Consider the following 27982-nt stretch of genomic DNA (forward strand, 5'->3'; position numbering starts at 1 on the left):
TTCGCTTGCATTGACTATCAGACTGGCACCTAGCACCTGGCACTTTTGTTCTTTCTTTCACCCTTCCTTCTATCTTCTCTCTGCTTAAGTTTTCTCCTCCAGGCCCAATCACGAAGCATTGGCGTTTTTGTCCGTCAAGATGAATCACGAGATGCTTCCCGTCAAGATGGGAGCGATTGCTGTCAATGAGGAGAAATCGTATCAACGAGGTGGTGGGTATACTGGCCAAAGAACTGATGGAACAAGAAACACGCAAACACGTGTTAGAGTATGTCTCATTACTTTCCTCTAGCTTAACTGTGACTGACGTGCGCACAGAGAATTTTCAGCTTTGCACAGATATTCTTTTTTGCTCTGAGTTATATGTCATCCTGGGAAGCCATTTCATCGTAAGGAATTGCACACAATAAGCAAGATTAGGAACACTGATGTCGATAGGAATGTGGCCTATTTCTTCTGGAATGGCGGACCTAGATCCGTTTCTTTGGGTTACTTCATCGTTATATCTGGAGTTCTGTGTCAAGTCTCTTCCCTGGCAGAGATGTCGTCCGTCCAAGCAATTGCAGGTGCTCAATACCATTGGACGTATTACCTAGCTCCTGCATCGCATCGACGGTTCATCACTTGGATGCAAGGTTGGATTACTTGGTTCTCTTGGATCTCGCTCCTGGCCGGTGTGGTCAATATTGCCGCCCTCATGGTTCAAACATTGGTCAGCGCATCATACCCAGATTATGTTCCCAAGGGTTGGCATGTGACTTTGATCATCTATGCCATGCTCATCACTCAAGGCCTGATGAATCAATTCCTGTTTTTCCTTCTCCCATGGATGGAGCTTCTCGCTGGCCTGCTGCATATTATCACCTGGATCATCTTCGTTTCGGTCTTGGTGACTCTGGCACCCCGTCACTCGACAGAATTTGTATTCACTGAAAAGACTGCACTCTCCGGTTGGACAAACGAATATGTCTCTTTCAATCTCGGTATGTTGACAGCAACTTGGGGTTTCGTTGGTAAGTCGCAATCTTGTGGTTTCTGAGGCGCTTGTCCGTTAACGACGATACTTAGGCTTCGATGGTGCGGTTCATATGTCTGAGGAAGTACGAAAGGCGCGACACGCTGTCCCTCGAGCAATGTTCTGGAGTATCGTGATGAATGGCGTCCTGGCATATGGCATGATCCTTGTGATCCTGTACTGTCTGGGTGATGTCGATGAGATTCTCTCTTCTGGATATCCCCTCATCACAATCTGCATTAATGCCACTCAGTCTGTGGCCGCAGGCTCAGCAATGGTGGGAATCAGTATGATTGTTACCATTGCTTGCTCCATAGGCAGTGTCGCTTCTGCTTCTCGGCTCACCTGGGCATGGTCTCGCGATGGTGGACTGCCAGCATATTTCTCCTATATCGACCCCAAGCACCGCATTCCTATTCGCTCTGTCTGGCTGCCGATCTTCATCGTTATGCTTCTCGCCCTCCTGAACGTCGGGAGCAGCATCGCCTTTAGCGTCATTGTCGCCCTTTCCACTTTGGGTTTATACCAATCTTACCTGATCGCCATCTCATGCATGCTGTACTCTCGCTTGCAGGGTCGTATCGAGCCCGGTGGCTGGTCGTTGGGTAAATGGGGTCTGCCTGTCAACATCTTCGCCATCATCTACACCAGCTACATCATGGTCTTCCTGTGCTTCCCCTCTTTCCTCCCAGTCGGTCCCTCAAGCATGAACTATGCACTTCCAATTAATGCGTTTGTTCAGATCGCCGCGGTGATCGGGTGGTTCGGTTGGGCGAAGAAGAACTGGAGAGGCATCAACAAGGAAATTGTCGATGCTGTCGTTGCTGATCAAGACCGTGATACCAAGGACTAGAGAGAGAGTATCACAGAAAATGAATCCAGTACGTACTTTGGCCACGAATGTCTCGCAGGTACACATGTCGATATCGGGAGCTTCTCCTTTGAGAGACAACCCCAACGGCAGAACATAAATGAAGTGGCGGTTCAGGTCCAGGGATATCTGTGTTCTCCTTATTCCTGAAAGCTCGGGCGCGCCGCAAAACTTGAACATAGAAACACTGAATTTTTCGGGATTTTGTCGCAGTAAAAGTATCGAAACCACGAAAATGCAAATACAATGGAATTTTTGTTGTGAAACCACATAAACTAATCACTATGGCGAATATTTGTGAAGGTAGGATACCTAATGGCCTTTGCTGGGGATTTCAGTCAAAGTGTTCGATACCCCTGGCAACAAAGATGAACCTACCTGCAACACTCCACTGCTTTCCAGAATCGCATCCATCCTGATGTCTGATCGCGGTATCTCAAGGATTATTTGCGGCCAATTCTCTGCGATAGATTGCTTCCATCTCGCGTCTCAGAAGGACAGCTTGAGAAAGCTCAGCATACTCAACGTCCTGCCAGCTAAGCATCTGATCTTTGGTGACATTTCTCTTGAGCACGAATCCATGAGCAAGACCAATAGGCAGGCCTTCAATCGCCAAGGAAGCTCGGGAAGGCATGAGTTTGCCATAGACAGTGAAACCACCTTCACCGTCAAGCGTTTCCCCGGCTTTCAGATCTCTTTTTGCCGTCGCAACAACGTCGGCCGCCCATGTCTTGGTCTGGCCCGTTGGCTCGCCTCGAACCATGATGCTCGCGACCGAAATGCCGAGCTCCAGGCCGATCAGGTGGTATGGCTTGTATTGGACGGCGTATTTCCCTGAGTTGTCTGTCTGTAGGCCGTATTGCTTGAAGCAGTCCGTTTGATACTGCCCAGGAGCTGTGAGGCTCACCTTAGTACGAGTCACACTTACGTGTCAATCTGTGAGCATACCTTCAATGACGACATAGACGCCCCATCGCAGGTCGTTGAAAACCGGACGCCCGTCAATTTCAAGACAGGACACAACTTCGACGGTATTTTTGTGCTCCAACTGCCCACCATCCGAAATTGGCTTGAGCACTTGTGGTAAATCATGACGTCCACAGGGAGGAAATTTCAGGCCATTGGCAGGAGGTGTCAAATCACAACCATTCGCGACGGCTGCCATCTCCAGTGCGGACTTGGTGCCGTCTAGGAATGAGTTGAACATCTGAGGATTGAGGTTATCAGATGCCAATTGTTCTTTAGTGAAGCCGTAGTAGTCCCATACTGTGTCTGGCGTTGAGTAATGGTATTGAGGAAGGTGTTTCGTTCCCTTTCCAGCACAGACAACATCGCTATCGCACCATTAAATTTCGTCCAGAACTGAGATTGGTCCACGTAGTTATAAACTTACAATCCTACAGTCCTTGCCCAGTCCACCAGCTCGGCAATCAAGGCTGGTTGATCACCATATGCCATGGAGTAAATTATCCCGGCTTCTCTTGCACGCTGTGCCAAAAGAGGCCCCGCCAGGACGTCAGCTTCGACGTTGATCATAACAATGTGCTTCTTGTGTTTACAGCACTACCGATTGTGAGCAATCGCTTCTACCCCTTATGATAGGATGTTCTGGACGTACGAGCAAAGTATGACGGATACCAACCGCAGGATTCCCCGTGACTTCGAGAATGACATCGATGTCCGGATATGCAATTATTGCAGCAGAGTCCGTGGTGATGACTGTCTTCCCAGTTTTGAAACCTTCTTCAAGGGACATTTTGCCAGTGGTGTCATATTTCTTTGGAGGGAATCCCGTTTTCTCCAGTGCTGCTAATGCTCTCTCGGGTGACAAATCTGCAATTGCAGCAAGCCTTATTCCTCTAGTGCGATGTGCCTGGGAAATACTTTGGCACACTTTCAGATACGGATAGTAGTAAACCAAGAGTTATCGCGCTGACTTACAACATTGAACCAAACTTACCGGCACCGATGAGCCCGACCTGTATCGGCGTGCCAGCAGCCTCGAGCTGCGCAAGTTTCGTAGAAAGGTCCGTCATGCTGTGAAGCTGAGTATCTAGATCATTTATGTTTCCATAGATGTTAGGTAGATTGACCACATCACGACCTACCTAAATGTCTCGAGAAACATCTTGCTTCTCCGCACGGCGAGCGAAAGGTTAAAGTCGATCATCATCATTATCCCCACTGACGGGCTTCCATTTCCCCTTTTAAGCCCATCAAGTGCGTCTCATTATCTTTCCCGACGTCCATCTCGGAACGTACTAGTATCGTTGATCTCTGCGGTCTTATGACCATAATTGTGAAGACCGTGATGACAGCCCCTTTGTCTCTTTCAGGCTATCCTGGGATACGGACGCAAGTAGAATGCTAACCACAGCCGCATTACTGGTCCTGGGCTATCCTCTCAAAAGATACGGTGACCGGCCTGGGCAGGCACACATTGGCTTGTTGTTGGCGCTTGGGAGTAGGATCGTATCTTGATGGCATTTTTCTCGAAATCACCATGATTCGGCCGGAGTATTGAAAATCCGGGGTCCGTCGCGCCAAGATTTATACGGCGAAGCATGACTTTTTGAAACGATGCAGCAGTGACGTACTCTGGTGCCAATCAAGCCCCCACGAAATTCTTTGATATCGACTTCTGGACTCGACGAGAAACTGTGAGTACAATGTCACCAATTTTCTGCCCATAAGTCAGAAAAATTCAATGATGAAAGTGTAAAAGGCTCCGCTGTCGCTGTGTGCCAGAAGGTAGAGTATCTGCCCAAGCAGCCAGATTCGTGAATTGCGCCTGCTTTGTCTATCAACACAAGCAAGCGACAATCAGGTTCATTCTTTCCCTTTCTTGTCGTTTGATGAAAAGGTCGTCACTCTTTCCCCGTTCAACACTTTCATCATCCTGCACCTGCACCTACACTCTCTATTTATTCCTTTCCTCTCATTCATCAACTCGCTTCTCTTCTCTTACCTTCAACTCTGCCCGTCGAGTTATGTATCAAGATTGCATCCGCCATTGGAGTCATGGCGGACCAAGTTTCTTTCCTTGAGCCATTGAAGACGCTCCACGAGAATCGCTCCTCGGATGTTTTCGGTGAGTTTCCCTCTCCTGTGAGCACATTTGTACCTTGCTTACAGTGTCATAGTTCAGGCTTTCGTCGTGGAGATACCTGCAAAATTGACGAGTAAAGCACTGAGGTACGTGAAGCCTACAATCAGCGCCAGCCAACCGACCTCAAACTGACTGAAACAAGTATTGTCAAACCCATCATCCCTTCAGGTGGAAAGAACCCGTCTTTCAGCCATCTACGCCGCCTCTGCACCTTGCAACACTTGCCGTTGGATTTGACATGGCGTCGTGACTATGATTCCAATGGTCTTCAGACCATCTTCCTCCTTTTACCCAACACAGTCGTCACATGGGAGTTGATCAAAGCCACACTCCAACCACACATTGAAGTTGAAGGCTTACCACGTTGCTTTGATGCTGTTGTTCCTCGCTTCGCTCCTCTCAATGCTGAACAAGCCGTACTCTGGACTGAGCGGTATTGGCCTACAATCTACAATCCTGCGGCACAAGTGCTTCAAGATGCCCCACCCATGAATCAGTTACGTCGTGTTCGGACAGCCCTTGAAGTACCCAACACCGACAAGTATATGATGTTAGCAATCACTGCCGCTGAACAAGCCAAGGCTGGTGGCTACGGAAGAGCCGTTGGCGCAGTTGTGGTCGACCCGGAAACAGGAAGTGTTGTGGCTGTCGCAGGAGACGCACGTCTTTGGTCCCCTGACTCTACGACTCGTGAGTCGTTGAGGACTCTAGGCTGCGAAGGAAGACCAGAGTATCATGCTCTCATGCGTGCCATTGCCATGGTTGCCAATAAGGAGTTGCGAAGACGCATCAAAGCAGGAACCCACAACAAATTTCTTGCCACTTGTTCAGAGACTCCATCTGGTCAAGTTCTGACGGCGATCGAATCTCAGTACGAGGATGACGACAGAGTCTTGGCAGACTTGACGGCTGCTGTGAACAACGTCAAAGTCACGGCCACAGAATCCACCGAACCGGCACCAGAGTCTTCGTCCAAGCAAACAAGACCTCAGAATGAGGGATATCTCTGCAGCGGGCTTGATCTCTACCTCACTCACGAGCCATGCGTGTGCTGTGGTATGGCAATGATCCATTCCAGATTCCGAGCCTGTGTGCTTGGCCGGAGAATGATTGGAAGTGGTAGTCTTACTTCTGAGGCTGGTGAGAAGAAGCTTGCATATGGTCTTTTCTGGCGACGAGAGCTGAACTGGCGGGTCATGACATTCCAACACACTGAAGCATCGAAGCTAAGCGGAGAAGGTCGAATTGACACTGGAATATTCCATGCTTAGGAAGTCAATTATTCGGAATATTGGGCATTCATTTTAGGCAAAGGCTGCCACTCTGGTCCAGTCGCCATCATCCTTTCTACGAAACTCAACACCCTCACCAAAGTATCCAGCATCGTTCCACTGTCGCATGGTGTTAGAATCATATGGGCCATTGATGGCTCCACCATCTCTGGCGTCAGTCCACCTGTATTCCCAGAGCTGTTCCATAGAATCAATCTGTTCATGATCATCCTGTTCAACAGGCTCAACCCAGTCTTCACCTGTTTCCTTTCGATATTGTCGTACGAGTAGTTCTCTCTCAGCATCGTAAACTTCGGCTTGACCCCGGGTCATAAGAATATCTGCCGCACCTGTGATAGCCTCGACCTTTTGACGACGAGCCTGTTCGGCTGCTTCATCTTGAGCCGTGGTATCGTCTTCAGCTGTACCCTTGTGTTTGTTATTCCTGTTCTTGTTTTGCCATTTCGGCTTCTTGTCCTTTCGTTTTCCAAGGCGGGCTAAAGCTTCAAGAATGGTCTCACCACGTTCCAATAATGGAATCAGAGTCGACAAAACCGTTCCGATCGAAAGTGAATCATCTTCCAGGTCACGCTTTCTTCGTTCTGCCTCTCGCTTTTCGGCCGCCTCTTTTGCCTTCCTGATCTCCTTCTTAGACGTCCCCTCTAGCCATACATCATGTTTGGCATCTGGATCGACTGCTTTCCGGACATAGTTTTCTTGGTCATCGAAGCCACCTTCCTCCATCTCTGACTTCATGTTGAAGGCATCTAGCTTGGGTGCATGTGTCTTCTTGCTGCCAGCTCCAAGCTCAGGATCAAGTTCATCGGCGTTGGCTCTCGTCTCATCATCCACCTCACTGTCGCTACTGCTTTCCACCTCGTTGTCCAGCACCCTACCCTTTCCCTTGGACTTATTCAAAGTGAAATCCGCAGAAACATGCCCTCCACTCGTCGAATTCTCCACCTGCCCGACGATCTGATCGGCGTCTAGAAACTGCACAGCCTTCTTCTTCTTACCCGCTCGTCTCCCCGCATCACCCTCCGAGTCATCTCCGTCCTTGAAATCCTCCTCCAGATCCGCGAACATGTCATTATCCTCTTCTTCCTTCGACTTGGCATCTGCATTCTTCTGCTCCTTGGCCTTAGCATCGGCACGGGCGTCGAAGTTGTCATTGTCCGAGTCCGAATCGTAGCCGTCGATGTTGACGGCACCCCGCCGCACCTGCTGCCCCCGACCACCAATCACGTCCGCCTCGAGCACCGCATCGTCTTCCAACGCGTCCGGCGCAAGTGCTGATGGATTCCGGACGTCGAAGCGCGGTTTCTTCGTTGGCTGTCCGTACGAGTCTTCTTGCCCGTGCGTCGTCCGCGCGTAGTCCTCGGCCGCGCGTTTCGAGCTGGTAGTGTTATAAGACATGGGGAATTCGTTGTTTGAGGGTAGTTTTGGGGGGGTTGAGGTTGCAGAGTTTTGTTCGTTTACGGCTCAAGACTCATGCTTATATATTATCGAACTCGTTTGCTCTGGAGAAGGTGAAGGAGAACAGACCAGATGCGTTGACTGATCCTGACAAGTTTGGGTTCTTCTTGTGAAGTTTACCTCCGACGCTGCTAAAGACATTAGACCGCAAAATAACATTGCATCCCCGAGCCGCTCACACTACGTCACGAGTAGGGTGGAGCATTTCTTCCATCGTGGTGTTCCACGATTCCATTTAACCCGGCAATGGAATTTTGTATCAGACTTTCCAACATGTTTACTACGTAGGCGGGTTGGAAACTAAGTTGGACTGTACTTGCATGGGCTTGTCACAAGCGAGGAGTGTAAATCTTCGGATTTGCAGAATCAATAGTCTACCCTCCTCGGATCTTAAACAGCACGCGTGAAATTTACCATGACGATTGAATCTGTCCAGAAGAATGGGAATAAAGTGAGAAATATATGAGGGCTCCCTAAACGTATAGGGTTTGGGATCCGCTATGCGCACTTAAGCTATGTGGCAGAGTGCCTCCAAATGAAGAATAGCCTTCAGCCATGTCGACTGCTACTTCTGCGATGGCTCTATCCAGCAATATCACCCTCAGTGACCAGACCCGCCATTAGCGTGCTCCTTTGAGGCGCCGAACCCATAGTAATTCTGACCCAGCTTGCGGAAAGTCGGACCAAAGTAGTACATGGGGATGGCAGCTACCGCAAGCACCGCACAGATAGTGCCAACCACGTTCATGGACCCGTCATATCCAATGGCCTGAATTGATGGAAGAACAGCATACCCGATACCGAATGAGATGAAACCTCTGCCAGCGCAAACGACGACAAGCAGAGGGCCGGCTTTGAGCGGGAAGCTGTCCACCGCGTACGTGAGGGCGACTTGATTGGCGCCCAAGAAGGCAAAGAAGATGATGTTGTAGTTGAGGGCTACACCTAACCAGTGGTATTTTTCAGGATGTGCGGCAGTTTGACCGTACATGAATGCACCGATAACACCAGCGATTGCTGGTAACGCCAATGATGGCAGACGATACTCTGGTTTGTAAACGCCACCATTCCGTTTGCTGAGGAACCGAATGAGATGGTCTCCTGCATAACCTAGCAACGGCAAGAAGACCAAGCAGCAGAGGATCTGAGCTCCTTGGACGTAACCCAGGCTATTGAACTTGAAGGAAAATGGAGGAGACATCAGTATCGTTGCGAACGTCGAAGCCTGGTAGATATAAAGTCCCAGGTAAGCGCCGTTCAGTAGGAGGAGCCAGAAGAAAATCGGATGGACGATGCCTTTGAGAAAATCGAGATAAAAGTATGAGACCTGAGCCCAGTTGTCAATTTTCCTCCACAGCCTGAGATCGGTACGCCACGTGCGGACACCATATTTTTCGGGTTCGAGGAAGTCCTTGTCCTTTGTGGTGACACGGAAGACTAGCTCGTTTGCGCCTTCCTCGTCCACCTTACCCACGTCATTCAGCGTCAGATGGACTTGCCCAGTACTCGCGTCATCTGGGCGAATGAACAGGGTCTCCAACAGAAGGAATATGGAGAAGAGGAGGATGAGGCCGTTGAAGGCAGCAAAGAATGCGTACCAGCCCCTCCATCCCCAAGCACTGACCATATAATTGGAAGTGAAGAAGAAGATGCCAACCAGGAAATTCTCCAGGAAGACGAACCAGGCGAGCTTGCGTCCGCGCTCGTGAAGGAAGAATATCTCCTGGATCATCATTGGCAAGAGTGCCTCGCTTTGTCCCGCTGCCAGTGCCATTACATTTCGACCCGCAATATGGCTGCCGAGACTTCCTGAGTGCTGACACCAGATTGATGAGACGACCAAGGTGACCATGCTGAGCAGGATTATAGGTCGTCGACCGATGACGGCTGTAATGGGCATGGCAAGGACATTTCCAATTCCCATGAACAAGGTGGGATAGACCATCAGATCATTGGCTTTGAGCTCCTGGCCTGGGTAATCGGCTCGGATGACTGAGAAGATTGGTCCTAGTCCTGAGGCGAGGATGACACAGGAGCATCCAAACACACTGATTAGGATGAGAATCGACCATTTTCTCCATGCTGGGAGATTCAAAGGGTCTGTAGGAGGCATCAGACATGAATTAATCCATAGGATCATTGCTATGGCTCACCTTTTGGATCCGGGGAGGGTGTTGGCAAGAGAACTGTCTCATTGCCCAGCAACAGCCTTACAGTTCCTACCACTGCGTCCTTGCCTTGAGTAGGCACTCGTGTAATGGCATCTCCACCATTCGAGTGTGCGTTGGATGAGTCATACTCGACGTGGGTTGTTGGCGACTTCTCCATGATGAAGAATGATTGCTTCTTTACTTCGGAGCTGTGAAGTATGATGAGCCCCTCTTCCAACAGGGAGATTCGCCTGGATAATATACACCCATGCTCGACGGACAACAATGTGATCGAGATATCATACTCCGCAACCAACGGAGCATCCTTACCCCAGCCAGACGTGGAGCCGATCGCACTATCGAATTCTTTGGTTAGAGCTCGAAGAAGCAGATGCAGCGTGAAAAACTGGGGTTTGCCAGAACTGCGGGAGGCTAATCGTGCTCTTGAGTGTTCCGAGCTACCATTCCGAACCGAATGTCCACACACGGATTTGCGACTAACGAGCCGTGTGTTCGGGACCCCCGTAAAAGAATACCAGAAACCTTGTTTACTTTTGCTGCTAAAAACGTGAGATGCCGTGTTGGAAGTCTCATTGTTCCTAAGCCAAACAAAATCTAATTGTCCAGTCAGCAAATGTGCAGTATTTCTGATCACAGCGAAATAAAGAGCATTCTAAAGCCGGCATAAGCGAACATGAAGTTCAGTGTTCCGGTAGAAGTCCAGCAGATCTCAGCCCCTGTGGTTGGAGAGAATGGATTTCAAGCACTAAACACGCGCAGCGAAGTCTTGCCAGCAGGGTGGGCCGCTCCAGGCTCGAAGAAGAAACTGACTTGTGATATTCTGGTGGAGCATGATGTTCCAATCGTTGTTCGGGACGGTGCAACACTGTATACAGATGTTTTTCGGCCAGTAAATTCCTCTGAAAAAGTACCTGCTCTGATATGCTGGTCGCCGTTTGGCAAAAAGTTCAGTGGCAAAGATTCATTGAACTTGATGGTACCTTGGAATCTAGGATTACCTCAGGATGCATTGAGCGGGCTCGAAAAGTTCGAAGCCCCTGATCCTGCAGATTGGGTTGCCAATGGATATGCCATCATTAATCCTGATGCCAGAGGAACAGGTAACTCCGGAGGGATGATGGCTGTCCATGGCACACAAGAAGCTGAAGATGGCTACGACGTCATTGAAGACATCGCAAAGAGAGATTGGTGCAATGGAAGTGTCGGCCTGGCTGGAAATTCCCATCTGGCAATTATCCAGTGGTTTATCGCGGCGCTGAATCCTCCATCGCTCAAGGCAATCGCCCCATGGGAGGGCTGCGGTGATCTCTACCGCGAACAATTTGCCCGGGGCGGCATCTATTCTGGAGATCTCTTCGATAATCTCATTGTCAAGTATATGCTCAAGGGTAATCACGGCCTCGAGAGTATTCGGGAGATGTACAAGAAATATCCTTTGGCGAACGATTACTGGAACGATAAGCGACCCGATATGAAGAAAATCAAGATTCCAACCTATATCACTGGCACATGGACGAATTCAATGCACGGGATGGGTGCAATCCGTGGCTGGCTCGAGGTCGAATCCAAGGAGAAGTGGCTAAGATGGCACGGTACCCAGGAGTGGTATGATCTCTGGGGAAATAAAGACGGCCAAGTCGAGCTTGCGAGTTTCTTCGATCGATATCTCAAAGGGCTGGACAATGGTTGGGAGTCAACTCCACGTGTGCGAATGGCTGTGCTTCGGTTCGGAGAGAAAGATCCCATTTCCAACATAGTCGAGGACGACTTCCCCATGTCTCGCACGCGATATGAACGCCTATTTCTACAGTCTGAGGGCAAACTGAGCTTGGAAGGACCAGCGGCGAAAGCCGACAGTGTATCTTACGATTCGGAGCACGCCAGTGACAAGATCCAATTTGTGCACAAGTTTGATAAGACGACACATATCGTAGGCATGACAAAGGCAGTCCTGCACATGTCTTGTGCTGACGCCGATGACTTGGATGTCTACGTGCTCATCCGCAAACTATCAGCATCCGGAGAGGAGCTGTTCAACCTAAATATTCCCTGGTCAGGCGTACCTGTATCGAAGATTGCCGAGATCTCCGACAAGATCCGTTCGGAAGTCATCATGTATGCTGGTCCGACCGGCATTCTGCGTGCTTCACGACGCAAGATTGATCCCGCGCGGTCGATACACGAGAATTGGCCTTATCATCCACACGACGAAGAACAGAAGGTCGAGCCAAACACGATTGTGAGGCTGGATATCGGTATCTGGGCGACGGGTATTGAGTTCGAGGCGGGTGAGAGCATTGCGCTGCAAGTGAGTGGACATCATATGGGTATGACTGGCCCCTTTACAACGAACGACCATTCCAGGAATAAGGGGCGGCATTTTGTGCATTTCGGTGGTGAATATGATAGTCATTTGGTCGTGCCGGTTGTTTAGATAGTGGTGGCGTTGCGCTTAGAGAGTTCCCCGTGGGCAACTTGACATTCCAATACAATAAACAACTTGGTGATTTTTTCACCCTATTGCTCGATCCAATGATACAATAGTAGTCTAAACCTTGCAACGGATGACCAAATGTAAAGAAAAGGCTGTGACCATCTAGCTGAATAGTAAATACAAGCAAATACCCCTCTTGTCTTCTGCTTTTCATGCTTCAGCACTCGAGACCGTGCAAAGGAGCCATATCTTAAACATTCATCTTTTAACTATGGCCTCGTTCCGACAAGTCTCTCAAGGCGTAGTAGTGAACGGGATAGAAGCATGTTCATGGGGCAGGAGCCGTACCAGATCACTAGGGTGTGGCCAACGACTTCAAGCTATATTGAAATACACTCCGCAGGACTTATCCATTCGAGCATCTACTCTACGGCCGGCTCGTCTTCTTGCTAACCTGGAGAGTCCACGACCATACGTTTCCGAAAGGGAGGCAAAACGCTGGGGTTAAAAGGGTAGCCGGAGGTGTCACACGGCTGCTTAGCGAACCCACCACGGCTCATTAGTGTAATGTGGAGGAGGGTCTGGATTTTGTGGGGGACTTCCGTGATAAGCCTCATTCGCCTCGGAAGAAAGTCGGACTCTGCGGTAATTTCAGATGGCTCGCTCTTTTCTCTCCCGAGCCGAAGATATTGGGCGAAGTTCGTATAGACAATCTTTCGGATCACGAAATCACGGCCTCGTGTTTTCTTGTCCTCCGAGAGTGGCGGAGGTGATGGGGCTCTTTGATCCACTTGGAAAAGATGTTTGTTCGCCTGCTGGTGCCGAGCTGGCCGCTATCATATAAGCCAGATCACGAACGGTTCTTTTTGAAAAGAACATCAAGCCTTCCAATAGCTACAGAACGAGTACAGGCGCCACGACAACATTTTCAATTAACTCTTCAAAATACTAGCTCTGTACCAACATATCTCTTTAGAGTCGCTCCAGACAAGATGGCAACCCAGACAGCAACCGAGACGGTTGTCCGAGACACATTCGCGGTCAAATCCCCAGATGCCCTGGGCACGACTTGCCATCTCTTCGAGAAAGGCGAGAAGACCCCTTTTGGCGATTTCCGAGATGATATCATTCGGGATGGCTTCGCTGTTGTCAAGGGTGCAATCCCAAGAGATCGCGCAGACGGCTATGCGGACAAGATGTACAAATGGCTAGAGGACTTGTGAGTGTTATTCTTTCCCATGGAGTGTAGTCCAATCCCCGTGGTGGTGAGAGACTTGAAGTCCCAGGCTAATCCACATCGGTGCAACAGCAATCTAGGCTTCAAGAGAGACGATCCGTCAACCGTGCACTGGAAGAACATGCCCATCATTACCGAGAAGGGTATGATCCTAGGTTATGGCATTCAGCACGAGGACTTCACGTGGGCTGTCCGACAGGAACCTGGTGTCGTTGGTGCATTCGAAAAGGTCTATGAGTCCGAGGACCTCATCGTTTCCTTCGATTCTGTCGGAATGACCTTCCCCAACAGAAAAGATATTGCTGCCAACAATCCATGGCCACATCAAGACCAAGATCCCGCTAAGCCTGGGTTTCGGTGTTTGCAAGGCTTAGTGAACCTGCTGCCGAATGGACCAAATGATGGTGGCTTGATTGTCTGTAAAGGTGCACATCGTTTGAGCGAGGAGTTCCATAAAGAATTCAAGGATGATGCGGACAAGATCTGGGCCTGGTTAGTTCTCTTCAACCTAATCCTCGGTCGACGCGAGAAGCTGACGTTTTTCTCAACGTAGGACCAACGAATGGTACGGTTTCAATGACAGAGGTATGAAGTGGCTAGAAGACCGTGGATGCACTTGGGAGAAGGTCTGTGCCGAACCCGGTGACCTGATTCTCTGGGATTCGCGCACGCCACACTACAACCTGAGCCCCACTGGTGACAAGCCTCGATTCTGCATTTATACCTGCTATCTGCCTGTCGCCGAGGTGTCGCAAGAGGATCTCGTCCGCAAGAAGGCTGCCTTCGAGAACAACGACCCCACGACTCACTGGCCGAATGCTCTCCATGTTGTGTCCCTACCCATTTTGCGCGACGGTGTACCAGATCCTTTGAACTACAAAACCCCCAAGTCAGGTAGTCCAAAGCTGTCAGAGAGGGGTTTTAGGCTGACGGGAATACCGTACGTAAAGGCTGAGGCTTGAGGTATTGATATGGCGTATGCTAGATAGTTTCTACGTCCCGCATGCTCGGAGTTCTGATCATAGCAATAGCTAAAGGCTGCAAAATTGTGCAGCTCGGCATTTTGTGTAAATAATACATGGTTAAGTTCTCACAAGACTCATTTCACATCGCTTCTGTGTGGCATAAGATTATTCACTAAAAATATGGAAGGTCCAGGGTCAGTGCAATTGCATTCCAGTCCAACTCCGTCTCGTCAAGCCCCGAATTGAACAAATCCATTTCTTCCATTGTCATTGACCAAGGTATATTGTCCTGTGAGAAGCCTTCGGTCGCTCGGTTCAACCGATTATGATCTGTAAGCAAGTCAGCAAAACGATAGACTGTCTCAGATTAGCTCCTGAAGCATACTATTGTAGCTGGATTGCCCGCCACCAGGATGTCCGGGGAAATCTGGTGAAATTGTCGTTTGATTTGCGGCGCTTTCATCCAACACAAGGAGGCTGGAATGTCTCGAGAAGCTATGAATCCGACCAGAAATTTGGGAAACCAAATTTTGAATCTTGGTGCTGATTGTGGAAGGGCTGTTGCCGTGACGAGATTCGTGTCTTTGGATAATTCGAGCAGCGCTTGTTAAGATCTGTGGATGAATATGCATGAGATATGGACCAATCTCAAGTGAAAATGCGCGTACCTCCAGGTCTGTCTTGACATTCGCCAACGTAGGGTTCTTCAGAATATTGATGGCCAAAGCATACAATGAGATCGAAGGCGCGTACAGTGAGTGAAGGTGAAAGTTCGCACTGTCCTCTAAGGTGTAATTGAGTATGTTTGCGATAGATCGAGCCGTGTTCACGCAAATGGCAGGACTGTTCTGCAATCGAAGACGATAGCTTGCGTCGGAAAAGTATGCGTCAAGTGATCCCTTCAGGCTGTGCCGGTTGATGAGCAGAGAGTTCCTATGTATAAGAAACAAGCTACCAGAGTCGTCGGTCAACGAAATCGATACATGCCCGTGTGTTCACCAGCTGCTTACCTTTCATAATACTGTATGGCCAGGAATGCAACTGCTGGCAGATCAACAGGGTCACAGGAGGGATATTCCGAAGGTCTACAAGTGTGAGCAAAGATGGTATGCTCTTTTTGTTAAACGAATACTTACCTAAGATCATCTGGTAGCTGGCGGACCCACTCAAGCAACAATTGGTCTAACTCGCCTCCAACCTGCAACTTCGCTTTAATTGCTTGATCAAATGTTAATTTTCCGGACTCTTCCTCTTGAGAGCATATGAGTAGACGTTCGCAAATTTGACCTTGAATTCTGGCAAGTTCGATAATTGCGCTAAAACATGTCTTTTGAGTCGATCCTTCTCCCCCAGATCCGCGATCAGCGAGGAGCTTCTGGACATGAAAGCAATCTCGAAGCATTGGTGGGCGTTGTAATTCCACGGCTAGAGCTTTGTCAAGCACGAACAAGCACAACCAGGTATGCGATTCTCTTTGTTTCGTCGACTCCGCCTGTCGCGATCGAGGGTTCCAAGGGAACGATCGGTCCAAGGACAATGCTTGGGCCTTCGGCACCGCAATCGATAACATTCTCCATGCCATTTCGGAATCGTCGTAGCTGCGAAGAAGTAAGGCCATCAGTATCAGTGCTTTTATCGATTCGATCGAGTCGTCCCGGATCAAAACAGTGAGGTTGGAAAAGGCAAACTCCAGAACTCGATCACATATCTTTGTGTGTTCAATATTCGACATTGATGTCGATCCTATGGCCAAGATCAATTGCTGCAATATCCGCTCTGGGACAGTCCTAATAATATCAGAGGAGTTTGACAGTGTTTGGAGAATCTGGCCAGGATCAATCATGGGGAGGACTGAGTTAGTATGTGACATGAATGTGGCTATGGCAGGCTGAGCTTCCTTGGTCCATGAGATTACATCAGCTGAGGGAGTGTAAGCTTCGAGTGTATGGTCCCCAGGCCGCTTTCTGTCAGTCTTGTAATGCCATGAAAGGCGTTCAGGTAGACCAATTCGAGCGAAGGCAAGGTCAAGCCACTGTGTCAACATGAAGAGACAATTGCCTGATCTGAAGATTGGGACCGCAAGCAGGGGCCCCGAAAACAAATCCGTCGTAGCTTCATGATATTGTTGTAGTCGAGTCAATCCAGCCTCCGGGATTATTTGAGTGCTGTCAGGTACATGAAGCTGGGGCTCTACCTCGATCGGAGTCAATTGAGGTTGCTCTCTAGAGCTTGTGCTCCTCAGGGGAGACTGCCCTAGACTTTGCGCTTCTCGCCTTTCGACCTCAACATGAGGTTGACGTGGATCTCGCGTAATGCATTCCGCATTGGCCTTGTTGCAATTGGTGCATGCAAGGCTTCGATCATCACATCTCAACTTGCGACTCCTGCACCGATTGCAGGCTGTTGAAAGCCGTTTTCTCTTTTGAGGATTATCTGGGTTTCCGACTAAGCTGACTCTATTCATACTTTGATGGGTAAATGGAGAAAGAAGCTTGAAGTGGTAAGTGGAGGAATACTTAGATATCTAGGTGGTATTTTGGGGGGCAAAAGTGGTAGGTTTAAGCATCACTTGGCAAGCTTCGGCTCCACGAAAGAGTTAGGTTTCCGTGAGGGATTCCCTTTAGACTCATGTCAAAACTTTCCACGGACTTGGAGTATTCACAGCATCAAGGAGGATAACGTACCATTGCCATAAAAATGTGGGCTTATGTCAATTTTCTAATTGTTGAATACCAATGCGCGTAACGCGAACTGGGGTATCAAGGACTCATTTGTACAGTACTAAACTCCAGCGTTGGAACAGAGACTACTTCCCATCAGACAATGAGGTCCTCAGCATTATCCCTTCACCCATCTCTTTCAACTGCGCAACAATCTCCTGCGGATTTCGCTCGCCAACTTGTCGTTGCAAAAGGCTGGTGTTGTCCAGGATTAGGTCTCTAATCCAGGTAAGGGGCCATGGAATGTGGTGAAATAGCTTTCCCAGGAAGAAGGCAGCGTTGACCTGTTCAGTGGTATGCGCAACTCTGTGCTTCTCATAAGCCGACAGCGCTTGCTTCACTGCTCCAGTATCATGGAGTGAAGTCCCGTGCAGGCACTGCGCGAGGAAATAGCCATCGCATATGGACATCCCTGCTCCGTAGGCAGCGTATGGGGATGTTGCATGAGCTGCATCGCCAGCTAGAGTAATTCTGCCTTTTGACCACACTTTTAGTGGTACTCGATCACGAATAAGCCACCGTTGGCAGTTGACAGAGTCCGTTGCAGCGACAAGCTCGGTAAGAGGTTTGGAGAACTCTCCGGCGGCCTCCAATGCAAATGTTTTCAAATCCCCCGGCGGCGGCTGCGTGTCTGGACATGCTTGGAGAATCCACCACTGGTGACCTAGCCTGCCCTTGCTTCGAATTGTGGTATATGTCCCTTGGGTTGTTCTGCTATGGACAAGGACACACTCGTTCTGCTCCGTGGCGACTTCTTCATCAAAAGTGAATCCTCCAATAATTTGTAGATTGTGGGCTCGTTTCGGAGATGCGCCCCAGAGATGTGAACGGACAATTGAATCGATGCCATCTGCTCCAATAAGAAGTGGTGTCGTGAAATTGGTTCCATCTGAGAAAACAAGCTTGACAAAGTCGCCATGGTCTTTGATGTCGGTGACCTGCCGATCATGCTGAATAGTGCCTGGGGGTATCGCATCAAGCATTCGGGAGTAGAGATCAGGTCGCAACAGCCCAATAAAGCCACCACCGTACTCCTTCAATATTTCCTCGGGTAACTGCACTTCTGCACGTATGTTTCCTTTTACACTTCGGAATGTGGTATGACATGGTGCCCCAAGATCATCAATATCGACACCCATACATCGAAGGGCATGGACGGGTGGTGGCCAAAGATTCAGGATATTTCCGGCAGGCCTGGCATGAGAATAGCGTTCAAAGATCTTTACAGAGAACCCGGCCTTGATAAGTGATAACGCTGCAGCCATGCCAGCAGGGCCTCCACCCAGAATCGCGATTTCATTCTTGGTGTCCATTTGAAGCACTATTCAGAATGCAACGATGCGAAACAATGTTGATGTATGCTTCTTCACTATATTTGCACAGGTCATAAAGGGATGTTTCGATAATGTACCCCCTTGTATTCTGCTTCTGATGTGGCATAGCATATCCTGCCGCCTCACAAGATCGTATCGACCTCGGTAGTGAGGGACTATTTGCGACTGAAGTCTTCCGACCAAGTTCCCGATGCGGCTCGGCTTACTAGCGGCCTCTCGGAGAGCACTGTCCACCATGAATGAGGGAAGTGTGGTCTCCCGGTCACGGATGAGGATTGCGGCATCAGGCTTGCGTCGAGGGTAACACCTGCCTTGTAAATCGTTTTGTTCTGAGCGCCTGCCCTTGCTATGAAGTGTCTACCGTTCGTGCCAACAAGTATGAAGACCATGTTATCACGTGACATGATAATATGTTGGCCAGCTTTTGATATTCTGTATCTCTCCGGGTCGGTTGTACACGTGAAAGATTGGGTAGGAAAGCAGATAATGACCTTGACTCACTTTGCTTCCTTCGCGGCGGGCGGATACTTGCATTAAGATTCGTGTAGCTCACGATCTGGGCCTTGTATTGCTTGTCCACGGTCACAGATGAACCTCTTCCAATATTTGGCATACGGCATTCGAGATTATGTGCTTTCTGATTGCATCTTTTTCCGCCAGCCAACATCTAGTCGTGTTGGCTCACAAGGTGGACAAGAAAACTTCTTTGTCTTGGGGATCGTGTGAGCTGTGGTAAATGTTGACTTGAAAAGAAAGCCTGGGATTTCTTATCGCTTCACCTTATCTTCACGTGAATGTTCTATTCCTTAGGGCGGCACTGCATAGACTTGAAAGTAGCTAGATGCAAGCAGGTCACGTAAAGCGACGGCAAGAATGACATCTTCACAAGGCAGGCGACCGACAGTGACGCTTCACGTCTCGGTCTGCATAAACGCCTTCAAACGGACTCGACTCACGATTCACCACCATCAGGCAGCGCAACCCGCTCTTAGGAACTCCTAACCCCCCTCGCTGTTCCTCTACATTTCAATCTCTACATAGCACCAAATTCATCCCACCATTCTATCTCCCACCTCCCACAGAACAAAGAGTAGACCTCCACACCACAAGATTCCCCGCTGTCGCTCACCTTGTTTTCCTGTGCCTACCTGCCATGGTATGAGACCAGACCTACCCAATCTTTACAAACACTGACTTCTCCAGGCATATTATCAAGGAGATATGGTGGGCTACCCATCCTTCATGCGGGGCGCTCCCCCAGTCGGCATGTCAACCAGAAAGTTCGATGAATATTACCGATGTTATCCAGTGGTCATGATGAGTGGCCCTGAGCGAACGAGCGTCAACTTTGGTGGCAAAGTCTTCCTTCCACCTTCCGCCCTCGACAAACTCACCCGGCTGCACATCGCATACCCTATGCTGTTTCAGTTGATAAATGGGAATGCAGGCAAGACCACACATGCTGGTGTTCTTGAATTTACAGCCGAAGAAGGACGGATATATCTACCGCAATGGGTCAGCAAGAATTCGGAAACCTGCAGAAAGAAGTGAAGACTGATACATTCCATAGTTGATGAGAACCCTTGATCTCGACCCCGGGGATTTACTTCAGATCAAATCAACAGATTTGCCTCCCGGTAAATTCATCAAACTACAGCCTCAGTCGCCTGCCTTTCTCGAGATTTCAGATCCTCGCGCCGTCCTCGAAAATGCCTTCCGGAATTTCTCCTGCCTTACCAAAAATGACGTTTTTACCTTCGAGTACAATGATCAGACCTTTGATATCGCAGTCCTTGAAATTAAGCCAGATACCGACTCCCATGGCATTGTCACCATGGAGACAGATCTGGAAGTAGATTTTGCAACACCAGTGGGTTATGTTCCACCAGAGAGGAACAGTGGCACAAGCACACCGAAGAGCAGTGTCGGCAGACCACACGGAGGTCCAGTCCATTATCAAGGAAGTATGGCGCAGAATATCAACTACGCCAGTATAGCACCAAACTCGACTACTGCAGCCGCAGGTTCGAAAGCTGTCTCGTCCAACTTCTTGTATGGCGGTCAGAAGCTTAATTCCAAGAAAGGCTCGAAGGCTCCAACGCCGAATGCGTCAACACCTGTAGCTGGCAGCTCTTCAAATATACCCAAACCACCTCTTCCTCGGAAAACCAATGGCCCACAACCACTCCGCCTGCCTCCCGGCAAGTTGTTCTTTGGTTACGAAGTGAAGCCTGTTCGAAAATTGGACGATAATGGAGAACCAATCGCGTCTGATGAGACCAAGCCACACTTTGTGGGACAGGGGCAAACTTTGAGGGCGAAGAAGCGAGCTGCAGGAACTGATAGCGGTACAGGGAGCGGTGTCAACAGCGATGCAGAAGCAAAGCCCCGAGGGAAAGGTCCGAGCTCTGGTCGGTAATGCATTTAGGCTGAAGGATGGCATGGTGCTTCAAAAAGAATTAATGCTCAAATGACTTGCCTCACGGCTTTGCACAGCGACGGCGTTACTCATGGCCCAGGTAGCGACTCACAAATACTTGACAATTTCAGAGATGGGACATTCATCACGGAACCAATCAGCATGAATTGGTGGACATGTACAGCTAGACATCGTGGAACAGCTCAACCACGACTTTCTTTCGAAGTCGTTCAATACATATTTGCACACCACTGACATCTGATCATCCTTGACTCGCTAGAGATTGATCTTTGCACGTGCAATTTCTAGGGTCTGATGTAAACCGACGTCATCTCTGCCACATGAATGTGTTTGCCGCTGTCGAGACAAGCAGCGGATCAAATCTTCCTCCTTCGATCACAACATTCCTCCTTCCTCAATAGTTCCACTGAAGAAGAGCAACATATCGCCAGCAACACATCGAGCAGGCAACCATCACCTGCTGAGTGGAAAAGAATGCCTTCGTCATCATCGATCGACGCAGCGATTCTCCGGGCACTGGCTCTAGATGCTTCGTCCAAGATCTCTACGCATGGAGGATCAGGCTTTGCGTCGACATTCCGAATAACCACCCAGTCTGCTCCAATCTTCATCAAGACTTCCAGCTCATCTGACGCCGCAGTCATGTTCGAGGGCGAGCACGCGTCTCTCAACGCCATTCATGATGCCGTGCCGAGTCTGTGCCCCGAATCGTTGGCTTGGGGTAAGCTAGATAAAGGTGGATATTTCCTCGCGACCGAGTTTCTAGACCTCAGTGGTGGAGGCCGTAGAGGTGGTGGGGTGAGGTCCAGCAAGAGTCTCGCACAGAAGCTTGCGAAGTTGCATTCTACACCAGCGCCCAAACCGGACGGATATGATACTCCACAGTTCGGGTTTCCGGTCCAGACGTGCTGTGGAGATACGCCTCAGAGTAATGCATTCACGTCGTCCTGGGCGGAATTCTTTGCTCAAGAGCGCCTACTAGCAATACTCAAGCGAGGCGAGAAGAATAACGGCTCAGATTCTGAATTACGGAGAGTCGTACAGAAGACGGTCGACGAGGTAGTGCCAAAACTCCTCGCAGACGGTCATCTGGGCGGGAAAGACGGTATCAAACCCGTCGTTGTTCACGGTGATCTATGGTCTGGCAATAAAGGACGAGGTAGCTTTGTCGGAAGGACCAGAGACAAGACGAATGCAGACGAAGACGCCGAGGCTGGAGTGGAAGACGTCGTCTTCGACCCTTCAGCATGCTTTGCACATTCAGAGTATGATCTGGGAATCATGAACATGTTTGGTGGGTTCAGCTCGTCGTTCTTCAAGGAGTATCACGCTATCTTACCAAAAACAGAGCCAGAGAGTGAGTACCAAGATAGAATTGCGCTTTATGAGAGTTATCATCACCTCAATCATTGGGCGATCTTCGGCGGAGGGTACAAGTCTGGGGCACTGGGGATCTTGAAGGGCCTTTTGGAGAAATATGGTGACAAATGAAACGGATGCTTTTCGATGTCCCTCTGCCAAAAAGGACGGACCGTGGATTTGTTATCGTTGGTTCTCATTGAGCCCAACGCCATCCATTAGTTATGGCAATTGAGACACAGAGGTCTTACCATTCCACCATGCCACAGCTGCTGAACAAAGCTATTGTTCACATCCATTTATGCCTTTATGCTGAACAGCAGGGTTGAACCAATCAGTGTCACTGAGGATCAAAGATCGTGCTTGTACAAGGCGTCCAGATGGCCTAGCCGTGATCATTCCGTCCTAGTCCCAGCATGACCATTTCATGTTTAGATCCATAGTTCTCCTAGGTGCCCATGTTACGCGGATGAACCTTCATCTGCGGTGTGGTCAAGAACAGAGCCAATATGAGCAAAATACATCTCGATAGCTGCATTTCAGCTAAAATTGCTGCTTCTGAAGACGCCTTCACAATTTATGGTGAGTCGTGATAGGCATTTCCAATGGCGTGAGGTATAAAGCAGTTTCACTTAGCCGAGAAGGGCGGAGCCGAAAGCCCGTGGTTTGATTCTGGACTCGGTTAGCATGTGTTGGCTTTAGATCTGAAAATAAGGGTTTGCGCCTCAAACCAGAAAAGTTGAGTCCAAAAACCACCATTCGCCTCGCAGATCCCCCACAGGACGGACCCTAGTATTTCGGTTTAAGCTGATCTCCCCTTTCTCTTGCCGCTTCCAAGGATTAGAACTGGTCGAAACCGTCCAATTGCCCCAATCACAAATTATCGCAATAAAAACTATTTCGACTTGATATCGTTGAACATCTGCTGACGGATGCGAGTTCAGTCACGATCTAGTTGCTGTGACTATTCCCTTCAACACCAGGCATCAGATCTCTTCTCGAGCATCTTTTCATCCGAGGCAGCAATACAGTTAGCGTAACCCCTGATCACAAGTTTACGCGCTGGGAATGTGAAAGGTGCAGGTCGATCACTGGGCTATGTAAGTATGATTGTGCGCCACATGCCTATAGACGGCTGAATGCAGAGTCGTGGCACCTGTCAATCCATGGTAGTAGTCCTGACAGAAATTCATGAAAGAAAGAAGATGAGAAGCGCATTTCTGATTCGCACCCACTGCCTCGTGTTCAGAGATTCGAAACTACGAGTGGATTATCATTAAAGGAATCTGATGATTACCTTCATTCGTGGCTGCAGCGTCAATATCAAGCATTTCGACACTACACTTTCGGAAAGGTGCCAGGCTCCTGACCGTGAGTTTTGACAAACATTCCTCGAGCATCAATTTAAGGACAGATGGAATATCGATTCAAGTGCTTTCTCGGTAGCTGAATACATACTAGTGATTGATAGCTAGGTCGACGAGATACCAAACTAAATGTCCCTACCTCAGTTTCGCCTGAGATCTGGCAACACATATGTCTAGCACGCGAAAGATATTGCTCCAGCCTGATATGCCGCAACCTAAATATATCCGTGTCCGTCAGACACAGCTGCGTGTGTGCCAGTCTAGCGACCAGGTGGCCGGGCACAGATGACCAATCTCATTCTGGGGAAGCCCCCGTTCACAAGATTGAATCTTGCTCGGGACCATCGTTGCTGGAGCGGTACCCAGTGGCTTGATCAAGGGGCATGGATTTTTGGCCACCGGAGGTCATCACTGATACTATGCCATCTTATCCTTGTTACGATGCACGACGCAGACTAGGATCATTTGCGAACGAGGCTTATCACACGGGAATGCAAGTTCAGATGCTGGTCTGCGGCAGCATTACTCTTCACTAAGCCACGGATGTCAAATGTCTCAGATTTCTCCTCATCGGTCTTAGCACCCAGGAGAAATCGCGCGAGAGTAGCAACGCTGTTTAGTGGTTGAAATGGCTTGTCTCGAGCGCTGCCAGTGGTTATAAAGATGCTTGTCCTACCTTGAAAAATGCTCTACGTTCTAACGCCGACATACTTTTATACCTATGTGTTTCTTTTCCAGAACATCGATGGCTTGTTGGTTGATCCTAAGCCTTGTTACAAGAGCTGTGACTGCCGATGTCAATATCTTTGGCATTGATGCCTCTTCCCTCCAGGAGCCACATAGTTTTACGATGAATCTCACCAGCCAAACGGAGCACTTAGGGGCGTTGATGAAAGACCATTTCCTTGAGGGCCGGCAAACATGTGTTGAAGGGTGGGGAACTTGTCGTAAGTACTCTACCTCCGTCTTTACACTATGCTGAGACCTTCAGCCGGCGGCAGGCAATGTGGCTGTCCGTTGAACAGCGGCTACAACTGTTGTAGTAGTGGTATTTGTAAACGCGAAGTCGTCAGTGAGAATGTCGAGACTCAATTATTCCTCAACTAACCGCTTCTAGGAAACTTGTTGCAAGACAAGAGTGTGTCCTCAAGGCTGGGGTTGCTGTGGTAGCGAGAACTGCTATCCCTACGGAGGCGACTGTTGCAGTAATGGTCATTATTGCAATCCAGGGGAGGTATGCATTCGCCTCAACGGCGATGCTGCCTCGATCAGATGCTCTGTTATAGGCGGAAGCGGACCTGCGGTGACAGGCTCGGAAACGGCCTCGATGTCTCCTGAACCACCAGCCACGAGCACGACAGTCCCACCCGACATTCCTAGTACCCCTCTCCCTGTGCCTACTACCAACCCGCCTACAAGCACAATTCAAGCATGGTATACGCAAACTTACACGATCTACTACTATATCTATTACATAACCTCTTTGACGGAAGTGTCAAGTCACTTCACCTCAGTAGATTATTCACAAACCTCAACCTTGACGACCCTTTCCTGTCAAGCCAATGACTGGTATCATGCAACCAACAAACTGGACTCTACAGCGAACCAACTCAAAGCATCTGCAAGCAGTGAAGCAGCGCAGTCGAGCAGCGACCTGAATCGGTCAATCTTCGCCGCGTCTACCGCCATATCTTCTGCCCCCCGTCCCTCTGACTCTGGAAGTACCAACACGGCATCAGCCTCGGCAGGATCCAGATGTGCAGTATTCGGGATGCCAATATGGGATGTACGCAGAATATCTCAAGCATTGAGCTTCTGGACGGTCATCCCTGGAATCGTTGTCATAGCAATGGAATTTATATAATGGGAGAACCCGTTCGTATCATGATCGTTTTCGGAAATTCAGTACAAATATCTCCTCGGTAGCCTGCATCTCTTACGCGAGTCATCCATACCACGATCATTGGTACAAGACCCAACACTGTTGTCGCTTTTCAAAGGCTTTATGTTGCTGTTCATCCTAGCCCAATTATTATCTACTTCACTCTGTCAATCAGTTTTACTTTGCTAGAAGAAAGGCAAAAACAGACTATTTTACACGTAAAGCACTGGACAGAGGTCATTTTACGGTACTGGCGAGCGTGGCAGTTTTGACCAAACCCTTTCTTGATGCATAGGTTGGGTTGGTGACAGGTGATATCGTCACATGCGAAGTGATTAACCCTCAATAGCTGAAAGATATAGTCTGCCAGCAGCTACCAAAAATCACCACGACGAAGTATTGCATAAATCTTGGCCAAGTAATCTTGAGTAATGATGGACGTAAAGATTGCTGGATGCCGTACGATTTCTTTTACAGTGCATGCCTCAAGTTCTCACAGCGCCATCTCGAGCGAATCAAAGACGCGATTACTCTCCTGCCAGACCCTGCGGGAGCGCCACCTCAAGCGAGCCCCTGTATGAAAGAACTCGGTCAGGACTTGCAAGCCGAAGATAGTGTTTTCAAGAAATCCGGAAATGGCGGTATCAATGGAGAACTTCTGAAACAGTTAGCCGGACTTGAGAGGCAGCTCGAAGAGCAAACAGAGGCCAGCAAAGCTCTTCAAGCCTAGCTGTTGCAACAGAATAAGTCCCCTTCGAGATTGTTTGTTGTACACAACATTACTATCGTCTTTCTAGCTGGCATAACATTGCATGGGCTATTATCAGCTGATATCGCAACCAAGGTGTTCTGCTACGCCACAGCAGATTTGAACATCGTGGAATTGGAAAGATCAATTGAAATGCCATCGAGTCGACTTCTCGCCTGCATTAACAGTAGGAAAATAGCTAGAAGTGACTCTTGAGTAGTGAGTATGGAACCCCAAGCGGGATCCGGATCAGGCTATTCGTAATTAGAGATCGTAATGGTAAACCGAGACCAGCCATTTCTTGTCCAGCCTCAGTCTGCTTCGATCGCCTGGCTCGCTTGCCGGGACGGACCTCTCACAGCACGCCAATGTTGATCATTTCAAGCTCAAATGGTGTGAGTTGGAGTAGCGCAAGTCGGATAGGATGCTGATTTAGGCTCTCGGCATCGGATGACGTAAGGATGTCGTTGATGAGGGTTGGAGTATAAAAGACCTTGATTAATATTATCTCACAGCGTCCTGACACAGCGATCGTAAACGTCAAGAACAGACCCCTGATTCACTGAGATTCCAAAGAAATCATGGCAGCCTCGAAACGTGTACTTGTCTTGGGAGGACATGGCAAAATCGCACTCCTGCTACAACCAAAACTACTGGCGAAGAACTGGAACGTGACTAGCGTGGTGCGGAACTTGGACCACGAAGCGGAAATCAAGGCGCTGGGAAATAACCAGCCTGGTAAAATTGATGTTCTGGTGGAAAGTCTCGATGATGTTCAAGATGCCAAAACTGCGCAGAAAGTCCTTGACAAGGTTAAGCCCGATATCGTGATCTGGTCTGCAGGTAAGGAGTCGACATGCTGTTCACGAGAGCGTCCTGGGTTTTGACATCAGGTGCTAATCACCACTCCCCTTTGGATAGGTGCCGGCGGAAAGGGAGGTCCATCGAGAACGAAAGCAGTTGATGAGGTCGCCGCCAAAGCATATATTTCAGCCTCCTTGGCCACACCGAGTATCCAAAAGTTTCTTTTGGTGTCATACATTGCCTCACGGAAGGGTTATCCTCCTTGGTGGAACAACGAGGATAAGAAGGCTGCCGATCATGTCAACACCGAGGTGCTTCCACACTACTTCAAGGCCAAGGTCGAAGCCGATGAGCATCTGGAAGCATTGACGCAGAAACGCCTCGAGAGTGGCGACAAGTCTTTCCAGGCTATCAATCTTCGACCTGGTACTCTTACAGACGATCCGGCATCAGAAAGGGTCAGCCTGGGTAAAACTTCGTCGCGTAAGTGTTGTTGAGATCTTGCTTGCAATCGTAAGGGTTTTGCTAACTTGTTCTTACCATTTAGGTGGAAACGTCAGCCGAGAGACGGTCGCCAACGTAGCTCTAGCCCTATTGTTGAGAGACGATACCCGTGGGTGGTTTGATTTACTAGATGGTAGTTCCAGTGATCCTACGGTAGACGAAGCAGTGGAAGAACTTGTAAAGAGTGGTCATAATGGACTGGAGGGTGAGGATCTGAAGCGGATTCACGCAAGGAGTACTTGAGAACAAACCGCCAACAGCGATTTCTTTATCTT

At 49.2% G+C, this 27982-nt stretch overlaps 11 protein-coding genes across 11 annotated transcripts; 8 read left to right on the top strand and 3 right to left on the bottom strand.

The window, feature by feature from the left end:
- Positions 1–139: 139 nt before the first annotated feature.
- Positions 140–1868, top strand: LTR84_004159 (uncharacterized protein; the record flags this gene model as incomplete). Its single annotated transcript, XM_064847737.1, has 4 exons — positions 140–268; positions 319–389; positions 439–1013; positions 1069–1868. The coding sequence occupies 4 exons, from the start codon at positions 140–142 to the stop codon at positions 1866–1868; spliced, it is 1575 nt and encodes a 524-aa protein (XP_064704849.1).
- A 3039-nt stretch (positions 1869–4907) lies between these two features.
- Positions 4908–6266, top strand: LTR84_004160 (uncharacterized protein; the record flags this gene model as incomplete). The annotated part of the gene is made up of 3 exons (XM_064847738.1): positions 4908–4977; positions 5030–5081; positions 5138–6266. 3 exons carry the CDS (start codon positions 4908–4910, stop codon positions 6264–6266), a joined length of 1251 nt encoding a protein of 416 aa, XP_064704850.1.
- A 33-nt stretch (positions 6267–6299) lies between these two features.
- Positions 6300–7682, bottom strand: LTR84_004161 (uncharacterized protein; the record flags this gene model as incomplete). Its single annotated transcript, XM_064847739.1, has 1 exon — positions 6300–7682. One exon carries the CDS (start codon positions 7680–7682, stop codon positions 6300–6302), a length of 1383 nt encoding a protein of 460 aa, XP_064704851.1.
- Positions 7683–8343: 661 nt separating this feature from the next.
- LTR84_004162 (uncharacterized protein) lies at positions 8344–10070 on the bottom strand (the record flags this gene model as incomplete). Its single annotated transcript, XM_064847740.1, has 2 exons — positions 8344–9842; positions 9896–10070. 2 exons carry the CDS (start codon positions 10068–10070, stop codon positions 8344–8346), a joined length of 1674 nt encoding a protein of 557 aa, XP_064704852.1.
- A 516-nt stretch (positions 10071–10586) lies between these two features.
- On the top strand, positions 10587–12347 carry LTR84_004163 (uncharacterized protein; the record flags this gene model as incomplete). Its single annotated transcript, XM_064847741.1, has 1 exon — positions 10587–12347. One exon carries the CDS (start codon positions 10587–10589, stop codon positions 12345–12347), a length of 1761 nt encoding a protein of 586 aa, XP_064704853.1.
- Positions 12348–13339: 992 nt separating this feature from the next.
- On the top strand, positions 13340–14546 carry LTR84_004164 (uncharacterized protein; the record flags this gene model as incomplete). The annotated part of the gene is made up of 3 exons (XM_064847742.1): positions 13340–13566; positions 13657–14076; positions 14138–14546. The coding sequence occupies 3 exons, from the start codon at positions 13340–13342 to the stop codon at positions 14544–14546; spliced, it is 1056 nt and encodes a 351-aa protein (XP_064704854.1).
- A 2809-nt stretch (positions 14547–17355) lies between these two features.
- Positions 17356–18582, bottom strand: LTR84_004165 (uncharacterized protein; the record flags this gene model as incomplete). Its single annotated transcript, XM_064847743.1, has 1 exon — positions 17356–18582. The coding sequence occupies one exon, from the start codon at positions 18580–18582 to the stop codon at positions 17356–17358; it is 1227 nt and encodes a 408-aa protein (XP_064704855.1).
- A 1263-nt stretch (positions 18583–19845) lies between these two features.
- LTR84_004166 (uncharacterized protein) lies at positions 19846–21022 on the top strand (the record flags this gene model as incomplete). Its single annotated transcript, XM_064847744.1, has 2 exons — positions 19846–20118; positions 20174–21022. 2 exons carry the CDS (start codon positions 19846–19848, stop codon positions 21020–21022), a joined length of 1122 nt encoding a protein of 373 aa, XP_064704856.1.
- Positions 21023–21517: 495 nt separating this feature from the next.
- On the top strand, positions 21518–22534 carry LTR84_004167 (uncharacterized protein; the record flags this gene model as incomplete). Its single annotated transcript, XM_064847745.1, has 1 exon — positions 21518–22534. One exon carries the CDS (start codon positions 21518–21520, stop codon positions 22532–22534), a length of 1017 nt encoding a protein of 338 aa, XP_064704857.1.
- A 3551-nt stretch (positions 22535–26085) lies between these two features.
- Positions 26086–26381, top strand: LTR84_004168 (uncharacterized protein; the record flags this gene model as incomplete). The annotated part of the gene is made up of 2 exons (XM_064847746.1): positions 26086–26091; positions 26151–26381. The coding sequence occupies 2 exons, from the start codon at positions 26086–26088 to the stop codon at positions 26379–26381; spliced, it is 237 nt and encodes a 78-aa protein (XP_064704858.1).
- A 599-nt stretch (positions 26382–26980) lies between these two features.
- LTR84_004169 (uncharacterized protein) lies at positions 26981–27950 on the top strand (the record flags this gene model as incomplete). The annotated part of the gene is made up of 3 exons (XM_064847747.1): positions 26981–27242; positions 27321–27686; positions 27751–27950. The coding sequence occupies 3 exons, from the start codon at positions 26981–26983 to the stop codon at positions 27948–27950; spliced, it is 828 nt and encodes a 275-aa protein (XP_064704859.1).
- Between the last annotated feature and the right edge of the window lie 32 nt (positions 27951–27982).

The sequence above is a fragment of the Exophiala bonariae genome, assembly GCF_035927105.1.
Source record: "Exophiala bonariae strain CCFEE 5792 chromosome Unknown scaffold_18, whole genome shotgun sequence".
Taxonomy (NCBI): domain Eukaryota; kingdom Fungi; phylum Ascomycota; class Eurotiomycetes; order Chaetothyriales; family Herpotrichiellaceae; genus Exophiala; species Exophiala bonariae.